We start from the raw sequence: 16,278 nt of genomic DNA on the forward strand, positions 1-16,278 counted from the left end.
CCCCCCGCCCCTCCCCCAACGCCCCCCCTCACCTTGACCCGCTCGAGCTGCCGCACCACGTGCTCCCGGCGGCCCCGCGCCCCCCCGGAGGAGGATCCGCCCCCCGCTCCAGCCGGGCCCCGCTTCCCCCCCGGGCCGCCCCGCTCCGATTTCGAGCTGGGCGCCATTTTCCCCCCGGCCCCCTCAGCTTCCGGCGCAGCCCGGCCCGCCACCGCCTCCTGCGCCCGGGCCCGCCCACGCTGCTTTGCCATTGGCCAGCCCCCCGGCGCCCGCCGGGATTTAAGATCTCTCCGCGATTCCCATTCATCAGATGGCCTGTCAATCCCAGCGCCCCGCCCCTGCAGGGCTCGCGCACCAATCAGAATGCGCCTCCCCGCCCCGCCCCGTCAGTCCGCGTTGTCCGATTGGTGGCTGTCTCCTGTCAGTCTCTATCTCGTTTGGTTGCTATGGAGAAGCGCTATCAGCTAGGCCCCGCCTCCCGGGCTGGCAGGCGGCGAGACCAAGGGCCCTTGGGCGACGGGGGTCTCCAGAGCGGGGCGTCTAAGCGGTGCCTGAGAAATACAGGGCGCTGGGCCGTCGTCATGGCGACAGGGTCCATGTGTCCTCAGGGTGCATGAGGCCCAGGCATCCCGCGGTGGTGACAGCCCAGCCCTGACGTGAGAGATGGTGTAGTGCCCATGGCCACAGCCAACAACATGGCACCCAATGTGTCACAGCCAACACAGCATGGGGCCCATTGGGGCAACAGCCAACAACATGGCGCCCAATGGGGCAACAGCCAACAACATGGCGCCCATTGCCACAGCCANCAACAACATGGCGCCCAATGGGGCAACAGCCAACAACATGGCGCCCATTGCCACAGCCAACAGCATGGCACCCAGTGGGGCCACAGCCAACAGCATGGCACCCAGTGGGGCCACAGCCAACAACATGGCCCCCAATGCAGCCACAGCCAACAACATGGCGCCCATTGCCACAGCCAACAACATGGGGCCCATTGGGCCACAGCCAACAGCATGGTGCCCAGTGGGACACAGCCAACAACATGGCGCCCAATGGGGCAACAGCCAACAGCATGGCACCCATTGGGGCACAGCCAACAACATGGTGCCCAATGGGGCACAGCCAACAGCATGGCACCCAGTGGGGCCACAGCCAACAGCATGGCACCCAGTGGGGCCACAGCCAACAGCATGGCACCCTATGGGGCAGCAGCCAACAGCATGGCGCCCAATGGGGCAGCAGCCAAATGGCATGGCGCCCAATGACAATGATAGCCAAACAGTACAGTGCCCATTGGGCGGTGACAGCCAATGAAAATGACAGCCCAGACATGGCACAGGAAATGGCATGGCAACCAAATGTGGTGTGTCCCAACGGCAAAAGCCGAGACGTGGCACGGGAAAAAGGCATGGCACCCAACAGGATGGCAAGTCAATGGCATTGTGCCCAATGACGGTGTAGCCCAAAGACAATGGCAGCCAAACGGCCTGGGACCCAATGGGGCAACAACCCAGTGGCATGGCCCACAATGGTGGGCAGCCAAATGGTACCACCTTGCTCAATTGGGCTGACAACCAAAGCATGTCGTGATCGATGGTGGTGCAGCCCAATGGTAGGAACAGCTAAACGCCCAACGATGGTGCAGCTCAATGCCAACCAAACGACACTGTGCCCGGTGGGTTGATGCTTTAAACTGTCAGTACATCCCACCCAAATTCTGTCATCGCCCTGCACTGAAACGTCATCAGGCTGCGCTAAAACATCCCCCATGTGTAAAGAGGGAGATTCGTGGATGTTGAGGCCAAAAGAGACCATTTTGATCCGCTGATCTGTCTTCTGGCAGAAAACAGACCAGGGAATCCTACCTGGTGATTCCTGAATCAAGCCCCAAACTTCTGTCTGAGTTTGAGCGTCGACTTTAGAAAGACATCCAGACTTGATTTATGTCCCCAGGGGAGTTCTGAAGATAAATTCCTTCATCTCTGTTGCACTCAGTCCGGTGATGAGCACCACCAAAAAGACCACAAGGAAACATCATCTAACTGCCTAAGAATGTCATTGCTTCAGTCCAGTGTCATCTTGTCACAACTGAACAGCATGTGAAATCATCTGCATGGGTCATGAAAATGAAGTCTGAAGCCATGGATATAAACGATGGGTCACCCATCCCTTGTAGAATCCTAGAAGGCTTGTGATATGCAGCATCCACCATCATAATTTATGCATGATTTAAGTAAATGATCACTGACTTATTTAGGAAGCACATTGAAGGAATCAGTCAGAAAACAAGATGAGAGCTTCCCCCTTCTAATCAGTGTTGGGGTTTTAATAATATTCTGACCATCTCCTGCGTCTTCCATCCAACGCGTTCAAGCACTTTGCCAACATTAATGGACTGAGCTTCACAACACTTCTGGGAGGTAGGTCGGTATGATTAACCCCTTTTATCTCATAGAGGGGAAACTGCAACACAGAGAAGGAAAGTGAATTGTCCAAGGTCACAGAGCCTGGGATGTAGCACAACACTTCGGACTAACCGCTAGACCACACTGCCTTCCAGCGCCTGCGATAGAGACAACTCCCTGTGCTCTCACCATTAGGCTTCTCCCATAGCCAGAAGTAGCACCCAAGAGTCGTGACGCTCAATCCTGCCTTCTACCCAGATGTCTTGGCTTCCAAACCCCTGATCTAACCACTGCAGCACACTCTCCTCCCAGAGCCAGGAATAGAACCCAGGAGTCCTGACTCCAAGTTCTGGCCTTTTGCCACGAGACATCTTTCTCACTATAAATCCTTAGGACCAAATTCATCTCACTTGGCATAAGGAGGCATTTCAGATCTCGGCTCAGCCTTGGCATTGAAATTCACCTGCCAGGAGAGCAGAGGATCAGCGAGGGGGGAAATACCCCGTTCCCCAGATCCCCGGCTCTCTGCAGGACAGAGGCAGAGTCATGACTCCATTCCCTGTCTGACTCAGAAGCTGGCAGGACTCTTAATACACTGGCAAATGGTCAGAATGTGGGAATTAGAAAAGAAAAGCCAGAAAAATATGTTTACAGTTCTATTCCGGCCTTGAGCCAGCCAAGCCAGGCTGGAGCCTGGACCTATAAATAGGCCTTTAAAACTAGCTTCCAAAGGGCAGCCAGTCAAATACCAGAAATATTTTTAAAACAGGGGCTTGGGAATCTTCCTACCATTATAGCATTGTTAGTGATGTAAGGCAAGATAAGTGTTAATCCACTGTTGTGCTACAAGGCATCATCTGATTGCTGCAGGGCTCAGGAAGGTTTTTTTTTTTCTTTTTTTTTAAACACCTGTATTCCTACAAAGAAGTGGCCATGGGACATCAATGTAAAACTGCTCAGTTGTGGGTCATAGGTTCTATATTGTTCCTGGCTAATGGAGAGTCTCCTGTAGTTCAAGTTGGTGATGGTGATTTTGGAGCAGAGAATCTGAGGTCTCTCCTCATTCATTATATACAACAGAGTGACATCTGTGAAGTCCCAGTGGTGAAAGGAGGCTAGTGGACCAGCGTTACTGGTCTGATCCAGTGCAGCCGGTGTCAGGGATATGGGACTAAATGGCGTTTTGGCTTAGGGGGTCACATTTTTATAGCGCCTGAGTGACTAAAGAAGCTAAATTCCATTTTCAAAAGTCCATCTGGATTTGCAACAGCGCGTTTGAAGATGATGCGCAAGGGCGGTAGATTATGGGACGGGACAGAGGCAGTGGTGGGCCTTTGACCCCAGATTCCCACAATTCCCTGAGAGAAGTACGGCTATCCCACCACGCAGCCTAAAAATGCCCCACAAGGCAGCACACTTGCAGGTGGGACACGTAGGATGCTGGGATGCCTACCCATAATTCATTGCCTTTTTGCCCATACACTCTGATGCCGTGTGTGGCCTCAAGGTGCCAGCACCCATGCGGGAGTGTGCACTGCCAAAATAACTTTGTCAGCGGCAGAGCTTTTGCCAGTAAAGTCACTTAACCTTTTAACAAAACCTGTGCAGTAGGAGCTGGGATATTAGAGTAGGTGGATGTTGATCCAATGCACTAGCGAAGCAGGTGTACTAAATTACATGGGATAGTGCTCTGAACGGGTACTCTAAGAAGCTGGACAGAGACCTAGCTGGATGGATGGTCAGATTGGATATAGCAAATCCATAGATCCTTCCTGTCCTCTACAGAAAAACGACGTACACATCAGTTTCACGGATCAACCGCTTGAGGAGCAAATTGCAAAGTACACGAACGGCATGAAAGTAAATTAGATTGAAAGAAATTGGGCGTTGCCAATTAGGAGCCAAGGATGATTCTGACCTTGTAAGGAGTTTGGGTACTCCTCAGTTTTGCTTTAAGGATGGTGGGTTTCTCTGTTGTACTTCATGGTGGTACACCTCCACCCCGCTGTAACACGACCCGATATAACACGAATTCGGATATAACGCAGTAAAGCAGTGCTCCAGGGGGGCGGGGCTGCGTACTCCTGCGGATCAAAGCAAGTTCGATATAACGCGGTTTCACCTATAATGTGGTAAGATTTTTTGGCTCCCGAGGACAGCGTTATATCGGGGTAGAGGTGTATTGGAAATCTGGCCCCATGGCTTTTAACAGCTTCAGTGCTTTCCAGTGACCTGGCTTGGTCTTGAGAGTCTGTAATTATAAGAAGTGTGTGGCATTGAAAGGAGAGCTTAAAACACAGCTAAGGTTTTGTAATGATTTGGTTTTGGCAGTGGCTGGAGCACATTCTAGCATCCTCCTTGGATTTCAGTTTGCAAGGAATGAAAGAACTGAAGCTGAAACATTGGGTCGAAATGGGACGAGTCTGATACTTTGCTCTCAGGTAGCGCATTTCATCTGCACCTTCTCGAAGCAGCTTTAAATGAGGTATCGTCATCCCCACATCACAGATGGGGAAACAGAGGTACAGAGAGGTGAAGTGGCCTGTCTGGTGCCCCCAACAGGACAGAGCAAATAGAACCCTACATCCTGAGTCCCCGTCCAGGGCCTAGCCACTGGGCCATGCTTAGATGGCACACTGTGGCTGGGCCAAGGATGGCTTATGAGAACAAGCCCAGGGAAAAGGCACACTCAGCCATGTGCAGCCTTACCCAGTCTTGTGATATTTGGTGGTTTTCTTAAAGCTCCAGCTCTTGGAGTCATGTTATTTCGTGAGAATCTCGGCTTTTCTTTTTTAAAAGCCGTCCTATTCTAGCCCGGCGCAGCAGAGTAAAGCCTGGAAACATGGCCCTTGTATGGCTCAAAAAGGCAAAGGAAAAGAACTCAAACATTTCCTGGAGTTTGAACGGTTGGGGTTGGCAATATTGCATGTGTGTTGTGGAGCCGTGCATGTTACCCCGGACGGGAGGGGGCTCCAGGTAGTGTAGCCCTACAGACATTTCCTGTACTAAGAAGTACTGTAATGAGAACTACCACTAGACGGTGTTCACAAACATGACGGCGTCGATTCTTGCTGCAGAGGTACCTCAGTGCCCCAGAATCCTTTGCAGTAGTGGCACTTCAGTGTCCCAGAATCCTTTGTGGCAGCTGTCTCAGCACTTCTGAACTGCTAACTCTGCAGGAGGTGCAAAGAATTCTGGGGGCATGTTTTGAAATCTCGAAGCACCAGCTACAGACATATGAGCAGAAACCAGGGGGCCCCTACAGGTGGGGGGAATGACACAGACAAGGGGGGATTGGGAGGAGATGGAAGCAGCAAGCCATCTGGGTCAAGGGGTGCCAATCCGTCTTTGCCTAGAGCAGCATGTAGGGCTGGGTTGGGATGAGCTGTCCTTCCGGCACTAGAAGAGACAGAAGCCCAGAGACGTGGCCCCACCTCCCGTCGTGAGATCTGCGTGAGGGGCATGAGTTATGAAGGGTTTGGAGCAGAGGGGCCAACAGCAGCACTGAGAACGGGAGCCAGAGAGGAGTTCATCCTTCTGTGTGATGGATGGGCCCAGAGAAATAGCTGCCTTGAATCGAACGATGCTCATTCGATAGTGGGGCGATCCTGGGGGTGGGGGCGGTTTGGGAGCCAATCCAGGGAGTCAGCCCCTGCTCCCTGCAGAGCCCATGGGGCTTGTCCAGACGGGCTCGGAGAAAGCCCCTGTGGTCTCTTGAATTTGCACCCAGCCTGCTGGAAGCAACTGTGTAGCGGCTTACAGCTGGCCGGGTGACAAGTATTTCAGTTACGGTAATTGGCCATTACCACTGACTCCAAAGCACAAACACTGCGATTCCCAGGGAGGTCTTTGAGGCTGGACAAATTACATTCTTCACGGCCCATCGGGAGCCAGCAATGTTACCCCATATGGGAATCAGGCAACGTCCCCTTGCTGGCCCCTGGGCTCTGCCCCTGGATAACTCAGCAACAAGGAATGGGCAGCCGGGAAGCTGAATCCCAGGGTTTGGCAGAGGGGAGGGGGGAATCTGGGAATTCCCACCTCCCATTGGTTAGTGGGAGAAATCTGGGGTCCCTAGTGGGAGCAGAGCCCAGAGATCAGAGACTTGTGGTCTAGTGGGCATGATCTGGGGGCTTATGTTTCCTGGGGTAGGGGCCAGTCTCAGCTTGGTGGGGGGGAAATGTTAGTCCAGTGCTTACAGCAGGAAGACTGAGAGTCAGGACTCCTGGGATCTATTGCTAGCTCTAGGATGGAAGTGGGGTCTAGTGGTTAGAGGAGGCGGGGCTGGGAACCAGGACTCCTGGGTTCTATTCCCAGCTCTGGGATGGGAGTGGGGTCTAGTGAGGGGATTTTGAGGAAGAACCCCTGACTTCTTTCCAATGCCCTGGGTGACCTTGGGCAAGTCACGTCAGCTCATTATGCCTCAGTTTCCCCCGGGTGATGTGGCAGCGCTAGCACCAAGCCAGCCTGCGTGGAGGGCAGCTTAGCGACTGAGTGCGGAGCAGCACAGGATCGGGGCGTGGGCAGAACATGGCGGTTCCGACCGCACTCAGGAAAAACAAACAGCAACAGTGAAGTTTCCCCAGAGTCCTATCTGCCTTTTACATGGTTGGAATACCAGAGCCAGTAAACGTGATCCCTTCCAAACATTTCTTCAGGACCTCTGCCAGCCCCATTATGCAACCCCAATCGCAGCAGACACGAAGCCCCCCTACTTGCCCAGAGCCCGATTCTCCCCCCATCCCACCTCCCTCCCTCGGCTTTGATCAGACTAGAAGACAACAGCAAGCGAAGACACAGCGTCCCGGCTGCAGCTCACGCCCAGGCAGCGCGACAGCTCCTGGCAGGTTGCTTTCTCCGTTTCCTTTTCCAGTGCTCCGGGAGGCGAGCGTGGGGGTGTGTGGAACGCGACTGTTCCTGTGGGGACCATGTGAGGACGATCTTTATTTCGGAGGCGAGGACAGAGCGGCGGGAGTCAGGAGCCCTGTGCTGGTCTGGCTTCAATTAAAGATCCTGGGAAGACTGCAGAGTGGAGCCTGGGAGCCTCGCAGCTGGGACCTGGCTATGGTGAGGGAGAGCTTCGGCTCCGGCGTTTTGGGGACCCAGCGGAGTTACGGCTTGTTGGCGAAGAGGCTCTGGTGATGCCTGCTTGGGCTGGGGAGAGGTGGGTGACTCATGAGGGCAGCTGGGGGCAATCCCACTCTGTGCTGGAGGAGGGAGGAGATCTCCCAGACCCGTGGCATGGGCCAAAAGGGGGAAATCTTATGAGGGATTCATCCCAGCCTTTGGGGGACAGTCTCCCGCTGGCCCTGCCCCCCACCTGCTCTGAGCAGGGTTCATGACCCAGTGGTTCAGCTGCTAGGGCTCTCCTGGTGCGGCTGTGTCCAAGGGGATTCCCCAGGCAAGGCCCAGTGGAGATCCAGCAATCAATGCGCCTTAGCCCTGCCCTGCAGGTACAACCCCCCTCCCCCAGTCAGAGCAGAGCTACTGTCAACAAGGGGCCATTTCCTGCCCGTCAGGCTGGGAACTGGGCTGGGATCCTGCCCGCTCATTTCACACTCGGCTCCCAAAGGGGAAGGGAGCAAGTGCCCCGGTCCCGGCCCATTTCTAACCACGTCACAGTTGGGTCCCTTTTGGCAGCCTCAGCGGAGAAGCTGAAGACTGAACAGATCCTGCTCTGGTGGGACAGGACAGGACAGGAGTGTGTCCGGGCCGCACCTGTTCTGTGGGGGATCGGGGCCGGTGAATCTATCGGAGCCCATCTAGCCCTGCAGGGCCAGTCCCTCCAGGCTGTTTTCCAGGGCTCAGTCCCATCTGGTGTTACCCTCCCTGGGATACCGAACAGAGCTCGTGGGAGCCCTGTAGTGTGTACCTGTCGTTCCACAAATGTACACGTCGCTTCCGATAAAGCGTGTGGCCAGGGAACGAAACAGGCAGTGGGAGAGCGGGGGTTTTTTGTATTATAGTTAGGGTGACCAGGTATCCGGTTTTCGACTGGAACACCCGGTCAAAAAGGGACCCTGGCAGCTCCGGTTGGCACTGCCAGCCAGGCTGTTTAAAGTCCGGTTGGTGGTGCTGTGGAGCCAAGGCAGGCTAGGCCCTACCTGTCCTGGGGCACCACACTGCGCCCCGGAAGCGGCCAGCAGGTCTGGCTCCTACGTGGGGGGGGCATGGGGCTCCGCATGCTGCCCCCGCCCCATGGAACGGCTCCACACTCCGCCGTGGAGCCTCCTGCCCCTCCCCGCCTAGGAGCTGGACCTGCTGGCCACTTCCGCGGCACAGAGCAGTGCACCAGAACGGGCAGGCGGCCTGCCTTGTCTCTGCAGCACCGCCGCCCGGGAGCCGCCCAGGGTAAGCCCGCACCCCAATCCCCTGCCCTGAGCCTCCCCAAACCCGGAGCCCCCTCCTGCACCCCAAAGCCCTCATCCCCAACTCCACCCCAGAACCTGCCCAGACTGCAGCCCCTGACCGAGATCAGAGCCCCGTTGTGCCAGGGGCTGATGTGTTAATTTACAGACACACACACCCGTGCACACGCAATCCGGCAGCCGGCCTGTGCGGCTGGGGGGAGCTGATCGCCTGCCAGGCCGGCTAAAACAACAACTAAGGCATTTCAGAGCTGCCAAGTGCCCTGTAAACCGACCTGCCTGGATCCCCAGCGGGCCTGGCTCTGTGGGGCCCTTCATCCCCCCGCAGCATATGCTGGTGCTCTGGAGACAGAGCCTGCATTGATGGGGCCGAGCAGCGCCAGGCCTGGGCTGGTAGGAGCCCTCGGGATCCCCGCTCCGCAGGCCCGCGGCATACAGACGGTTCAGTTCGCTCCGGAATTCACCAGACCCTCTCCCCCTCTCCCCAGCGGCTGAGCTGCGGCTGTCTCCTGGTCCTCTTTGTGCAGATCCCCTCCTTCTGCCTGGTCGGGAGCCAGGATGACAAGGACGCGGCCCCATCCCCCCGGCTAGGCGGGGGGGCCCTTTCCCCGAAGAACACCCCAGGCTGCCCGGCCAACTGCACCTGCCCCTCAGAGGAGACGGTGGAGTGTGGTGGGCTCGACCTGCACGTCTTCCCCAGCAACGTCTCCAGAGCCGTGCAGCATCTTTCTCTGCAGGTAACTGTCCCCGGCCCTGCCCCGCAGTGAACCCGGGAGCCCAGCCAGGGCCAGATCCCAGTTACCAAGGAGGGTCTATAGAGCAACCCAGGAGTCAGGGGAAGCCGGGGGCCATCGGAGGCGGTGCCCCAGGGGTCAGGGGAGGGATAGCTCAGTGGTTTGAGCATTGGCCTGCTAAACCTGGGCTTGTGAGTTCAATCCTTGAGGGGGCCACTTGGGGATCTGGGGCAAAATCAGTACTTGGTCCTGCTAGTGAAGGCAGGGGGCTGGACTCAATGACCTTTCAAGGTCCCTTCCAGTTCTAGGAGATGGGATATCTCCATTAATTATTATTATTATAGGGGATAGCCGGGGGCCATTGGAGGCAGTGCCCCGGGGGTCGGGGGGCGGCCGGGGACCGTCTGAGGCTGTGGTCGGGGGGTGGCCGGGGGCCGTCGGAGGCGGTGCCCCAGTGGAACCCCTTCCAGAGCCCAGAGCAGCCCTTCCCTGACTCTCCACCTCCCATCTCTCTCTCACTGCTGCCCTCTGGCCCTGGGCAAACGCCTCCCACTTCCCCAGGGACTGAGGTGAGCGGGTCTCCTTCTGCAGAATAACCAGCTACGGGAGCTGCCCTACGACGAGCTGGCCCAGCTGACCAGCCTGAAAACCCTCAACCTGCACAACAACCACATCATCTCCGATGGTGAGGGAGCCATCGTGGGCAGGGGGCTGGGACGCCATTGAAGGGGGTGGTGCCGTGGGCAGGGACTGTGCCAACGTGACCTGGGCGTGAGTGTGCGTGTCCAGGGAGAGCTCTTCCCGGCCTCCTACAGAACAGAAATCCCCATGGTCCGGTATCCGAGCCCATCGTCCCTTTATCCTCCTCTCCTTGAATCCCAGAAGGATGCCCTTGCAGGCCGTCCCCCCGTCCTGCAGTTTCAGCGGGATACAGGAATTTCCTCCACTTCCACTTCTAAATTCTTGTGCAGCCTTGTCGCATGCTGTTAAACAGCTGCTGGTTCCTACCCCAGAGGCAGCTGCATTTCAACGCTGGGTGAACGATCCCTATGTAGTGTTGTGTGAACGGCTGCCACACTCCACCCCAGAGGCAGCTGCATTTCAGCGTTGGGTGAACGATCCCTATGTAGTGTTGTGTGAACGGCTGCCACACTCCACCCCAGAGGCAGCTGCATTTCAGTGCTGGGTGAACGATCCCTCTGTAGTGTTGTGTGAACGGCTGCCACACTCCACCCCAGAGGCAGCTGCATTTCAGCGTTGGGTGAACGATCCCTATGTAGTGTTGTGTGAACGGCTGCCACACTCCACCCCAGAGGCAGCTGCATTTTAGCAGCCTGGGAAGATTTTGGGGACCGTTCTAGAAAAGCCTGGTGGGAAGCTGGATGCAAAGCATTCTGGGTAGCTGGATGCCAGCTACAGGATGCGTAGCTCCGTGGGGGAGTGGAAGCAGCCACGGGGCCTTTCAGGGTGGGAGGCAGGGTCTGAGTTCACTAGCTGGATGGAGCAGGTTCAAGTCCTGGCCTCCCTTCTGCGCAGGGTGTGCCCGGACTAGGCAATCTCCGCTCTTCTCTCTGCTGCTTTCTAGGCCTCCCGGATGAAGCCTTTGAGTCCCTGGACTCGCTGCAGTACATCTACCTGGCCAACAACAAGGTGTGTGCGCGGCTGTCCTCTGACCCGGTGCGCAGCGTTCACAGCAGCTTTAACGAGCGGGGATGGTGCCAGGGGTTGGTGTCCAGCTAGGTGGAGGGGGCTCTGCACGTGTGTGTGTGAGAGGGGGATTTCACAAGCTAAACCATGCTGAGTGTGGTCGCCAGTGGGATGGGACCTCCAGGGAAAGCCAAGGGTGCTGCAGGGGGCGCTATGGGTGACTCCGTCATGTGGCACTAGGGGGCGCTGCGCTGCAGGGAGCAGATTGGTGGACTCAGTAGGCGGCGCTGTCCCTTGAGTCAGTGCAGCACTAGGGGGCGCTCCCCTCTGAGTCCGTGCTGACCCCGGGGCCCAGCATGGGGGCGCCGTGCTGCAGGAGGTGCCGCCTTTCAGAGGAGACAGGTCCCACATGGTCATTAGAGATGCTGACACATTCCCCTCAAGTGTCTGTGCTAACCCTGGTGTGAGTCCATCATGTCTTCCTAACCTCCTGCTGCTGTGCTCATTGGAGAGAGGATTCCTCTCCACTTCCTGTCCTAAACCTTTGTGTGGTGTTCCTGGGCACTGTGAAACAGCTGCTGTGTTCTACCCCAGACCAGATGTTGAGCAATCCCTGTAGAAACAGCTGCTGCCTCTGACCCCCGCGGTGGCTGCATGCCACTGACCAGTGAAGCAATCCCTGTATAATGCCTGGCCAGGCCCTCTGGCGGCAGTGGGTAAATCCAGGGCCACACTGATCCGCTAGAATCGGCCCGTCCCCCTTTGGTTTTTTCCCAGCTCACGGTAGCACCGCAGATCCTCCCCAGCACAGTGCGCATAGTGGACCTGGCTGCCAACCTGCTCACCGAAGTCTACCCGCTCACCTTTGGGCAGAAAGCCAACCTCAGGTAGAGACGCCATCCAGGCCTCCTGCCTCGGGCACGCGGGAGTCCGACGGACGGGGCCTGCAGCTGTGGGGTGTTTGCTGATCTCAGTGGGTTGGACTGGCTAAGCCAAGCTCTGGGCCTGATTAGTGTGGGCCTCTTCTTCAAGCTGGGTAGGGAGCTCAGTAGGGGGCGCTCTCCCCTCTGTGTTGACCTCAGTGTCCCAGTGCAGTGCTAGGGGGCGCTGTGCTGCAGGGAGCGGGATGGGGGCTCGCTCGGGGGTGCTCTGTCCTTGCAGTCAGTGCTCACCCCAGCATGGCACTAGGGGGCGCTGTGCTGCAGGGCTGGAGGCTCACTAGGGGGCGCTCTCCCCTTGGGGGCAAGACAGGGGCATTACCCTACCCCAGAGACTCTGGTGTCAGCTCTGTTTTGCTTCCCTCTCCTCCATGCAGGTCCGTGTATCTTCACAACAACCAGCTGACCAACACCGGGCTCCCCTATGACGCCTTCAACGGCTCTGACACCGTCAGCACCATGATCCTCTCCAGCAACCGGCTCAGCTACTTGCCCCAGAACCTGCCCCCTGCGCTCGTCCGGCTCCACTTACAGGTGGGGCAGGGCCTGGGCTCATGACCGGGGTTGGGGGTGGGGTGGGGTCTGCCTCCGCAGGTGCTTTGTATAAACCGTGTGGTTGGCCTGGCTCCCTGGGGCATGACACATCCCAAAGCCCCACAGCCGTTTGCCTTTGATATGGGAAGAGGAGGTGTAGGCCAGTGGTTAGAGCAGGGGGCTGGGAGCCAGGACTCTTGGGTTCTCTTTCCAGCTCCGGGAGGGGTGTGGGGTCTAGTGGTTAGAGCAGGGGGCTGGGAGCCAGGACTCCTGGGTTCTCTTTCCAGCTCCAGAAGGGGAGTGGGATCTAGTGGTTAGAGCTGGGGGCTGGGAGCCAGGACTCCTGGGTTCTCTTTCCAGCTCTGGGAGGGGAGTGGGATCTAGTGGTTAGAGCTGGGAGCTGGGAGCCAGGACTCCTGGGTTCCGTTTCCGGCTCCGGGAGGGGAGTGGGAGCTAGTGGTTAGAGCAGGGGGCTAGGAGCCAGGACTCCTGGATTCTATTCTCAGCGTGGCCTTTGACTCACTCTGGGACCTTGGGCAAGTCCATCCCCTCTCTGTGCTCCAGCTCTGCCATTCAGATGGCGTCCGGGCTGGGTGGCCTAGTGGTTATCTTGGTACCGTATCGAGGGCAGTCTCCCCCCCAGGCCTGCTGACGGTGTCTGAGGCGGGCTTGGGAGCTTCTCCCGTCTCTAGTGGCCGCGACCTCCCCTCCCTGCAGAACAACCACATCGCCCGGATTCCCAAAGGGGCACTGAGCAGCCACTGGAAGCTTCGAGAGCTCTACCTGCAGAACAACAACCTGTCCAACCAGGGCATGGACCCTGCCACCTTCAGGTGAGCCTGGGGGCGGGAGCTGCAGCGTGGCAGAGTGGTTAGAGCAGAGGAGATGGGACTTCTGGGCAGGGAGGGGGGTCTAGTGGTTATAGCCAGTGGGGCTGGGAGTCAGGACTCCTGGGTTCTGTTCTGGCTTTGGGAGGAGGATATGGGTTAGGTGTTAGAGCAGGGGACTGGGCGCCAGGACTCCTGGGTTCTATTTCCAGCTCGGGGAGGAGAGTGGGGGCTAGTGGTTAGAGCAGGGGGGGCTGGGAGCCAGGACTCCTGGGTTCTATTTCCAGATCGGGGAGGAGAGTGGGGTCTAGTGGTTAGAGCAGGGGGGCTGGGAGCCAGGACTCCTGGGTTCTATTTCCAGCTCGGAGAGGAGAGTGGGGGCTAGTGGTTAGAGCAGGGAGGGACCAGCGCGTCAGGACTCCTGGGTCCAGTACAGCAGGAGGCTACGGCACTAGCTGCTCACCCCAAGCCAGCGCCCCGTTCCCCTTCTTCTCTGCAGCAAGCTGAAGAGCCTGGAGTACCTGGATCTGTCTAACAACAACCTGACCGAGATCCCGGCTGGCTTCCCCCCGAACATCGTGATCCTGCACCTGGGCAAGAACCGCATCGGCTCGCTGCCCCGGGACTGCCTGAGCCGGGTGCGCGGCCTGCAGTACCTGCTGCTGCAGAACAACCGCCTGACGGCCGCCGGCGTCCACCCCGACGCCTTCCTCAAGCTGCGCCACCTGCACACCCTGCACCTCTACAACAACCGGCTGGAGCGGGTGCCCCCGGGGCTGCCCCGCCGGGTGCGCTCCCTCATGATCCTGCACAACCAGATCACTCACATCGGCCTGCACGACTTCGCCAACACCTACCTGCTGGCCGAGCTCAACCTGAGCTACAACCGCCTCTACAGCGCCAAGATCCACCGGCTGGCCTTCCGCAAGCTGCGCCGGCTCGAGAACCTGGACCTCTCGGGGAACCAGCTCACGCTCCTGCCCGCCGGCCTCCCGCCCAGCCTCGAGGTGCTCAAGCTACACAAGAACCAGATCAACTCCCTCTCGCCCGAGCTGCTGGCCAACCTGGCCGGCCTCAAGGAGCTGCACCTGGCCCACAACAGGCTGCGCATCGGCTCCATCACCCCTGGCACGTGGCAGGAGCTGCAGGGGCTCAAGGTGAGGGGGGGGGGGACGATTGCCCTAATGATGTAAGCGGAGAGGGCAGTGGGGTCGAGTGGTTAGAGGGGGGGAGCTGGGAGCCAGGACTCCTGGGTTCTATCCTGGCTCTGGGAGCGGACATGGCTCGGTGATTAGAGATGAGGCACCAGAACTCCTGAGCTTGTACCTTCATTGCTAGGGTAAAGAGCCCTCTGGTAGCAAGGCAGTGTCAGACAGGATCAGGACTAATGGCCAAGAAGCCCCTTATCCGGGCTCAGAGAGGATCAGAGCATTAGATGCCTCAGCTGAAGGTGCAGGAACCCCCACAGGGACACTCAGCCCCCCATGAAGGTCTCCTAATAGAGATTGGCTTAAAACCACGAGGTTTAATCTCCCTCCCAGAACCGTTCTAACTCCAGATCTCCTTGTCATCCATACAAACATCCAGCCCCCTCTTCGAGTCTGACTGGTCGCAGCCTCATTGACTTCATGTGACAGGGAGTTGCACAGGCTAACAACATGCTGAATGGAGTTTGCTCCCCTCTCCCAGCGTAGGGACTTGAAGGCTGTGATCAAGTCCCCGACCAGCCTGCCCTGCAAGAATCTTGTCCAGAACAGTCAGGCCTGGCAGGGTGTTACTAGCCACTAGTGGCGTAGAGCGAATCCAAGATGCTGGTCAGAACTCTGCTGTTGGCCTGGGTAACCCCGTCCCTCCTGCTCCCCAGCTCCTGGATCTCAGCAACAACGAATTGTCCTACATCCCCCCGGACTTGCCAGAGTCCCTCGAGTACCTGTATCTCCAGCACAACCGCATTGCCGTCATTGGGGCCGAAGCCTTCCACACCATCCCCGACATCCGAGCCATCGTCCTCAGGTAACAGCCGGAGCAGGGAGGTTAGTGCTGGGAGCACAGGCAGGCTCCTGCCCTGCCGTCCTGCTGACCGGCTTTCCCACCGACCTTTCCAGAAGGTGGGGCCAGAGCAGGGGACTGGGCATCAGGACCCCTTGGTCTCTGTCCCTGGTTCTGGGAAGGGAGTGGGGTGAAGGGGTCAGAGCAGGGGGGGCTGGGAGTCAGGACCCCTTGGTCTCTGTCCCTGGCTCTGGGAGGGGTGTGGGGTGAAGGTCAGAGCAGGGGGGGCTGGGAGTCAGGACCCCTGGCTCGCTGGAGGTGTGTCTACATTGCAGCTGGGAGCACGCCTTGCACTAGCTTCGCTGGGGAAAATCCAGCTATAGTGGGGAGCAGGGGCGGTGGCTCCGGCTAGCCCCCGGAGTTGCAACCCATGGGTAGGGTTACCATATTTTGTGCCTCCAAATGGAGGACACTCCCAGGGGCCCCGGCCCCGCCCCCAGCCCCACCCCAACTCCGCCCCCTCCCAAAGTCTCCGCCCCCTCCCCTGCTTCCCGCGAACATTTGAGTCGCGGGAAGCCTGTAGCAGGTAAGGGGTGGTGTGGGGGGAGGAGGCGCGGCCCAGGCTGGCCCCCCGGCGGCTCCAGCCTGGGTCGGCTCGGGCCCTGGGGTGCCGGCCCCGGCCGACCACCCCCGGCCCGCCCAGCACTGCCAGCCCCTGGTGGCCCGGCGCACCCCCTGGCCCCGCGGACCCCCCGCTCCCGCGGACCTCCCAGCCCCGCGGACCCCCCGGCTCGCGGCCCCGCGGACCCAGCGGACCCAGCGGACCCCCC

At 58.4% G+C, this 16,278-nt stretch overlaps 2 protein-coding genes across 3 annotated transcripts in view; one reads left to right on the plus strand and one right to left on the minus strand.

Moving 5' to 3' along the window:
- Positions 1-169, minus strand: part of DCAF15 (DDB1 and CUL4 associated factor 15) — a 21,797-nt gene extending 21,628 nt beyond the window's left edge. The window contains exon 1 of one of the 2 annotated variants that reach the window (XM_034793148.1): positions 33-169. In XM_034793148.1, coding sequence (XP_034649039.1) covers positions 33-167 — 135 coding nt within the window. In that variant the 5' untranslated portion in view covers positions 168-169. The remainder of the gene's footprint in view (positions 1-32) is intronic. The other variant, XM_034793149.1, reaches the window with a different exon arrangement.
- Positions 170-6,787: 6,618 nt separating this feature from the next.
- Positions 6,788-16,278, plus strand: part of PODNL1 (podocan like 1) — a gene marked incomplete in the record, with an annotated part of 17,989 nt that continues 8,498 nt past the window's right edge. Inside the window, 9 exon segments of the mRNA XM_034792596.1 lie at positions 6,788-7,478; positions 9,268-9,516; positions 10,105-10,198; positions 11,099-11,163; positions 11,938-12,047; positions 12,476-12,632; positions 13,197-13,465; positions 13,959-14,616; positions 15,324-15,472. Of these exon segments, the coding sequence (XP_034648487.1) occupies positions 7,017-7,478; positions 9,268-9,516; positions 10,105-10,198; positions 11,099-11,163; positions 11,938-12,047; positions 12,476-12,632; positions 13,197-13,465; positions 13,959-14,616; positions 15,324-15,472 (2,213 nt within the window).

The sequence above is a fragment of the Trachemys scripta genome, chromosome 16, assembly GCF_013100865.1.
Source record: "Trachemys scripta elegans isolate TJP31775 chromosome 16, CAS_Tse_1.0, whole genome shotgun sequence".
NCBI lineage: Eukaryota > Metazoa > Chordata > Testudines > Emydidae > Trachemys > Trachemys scripta.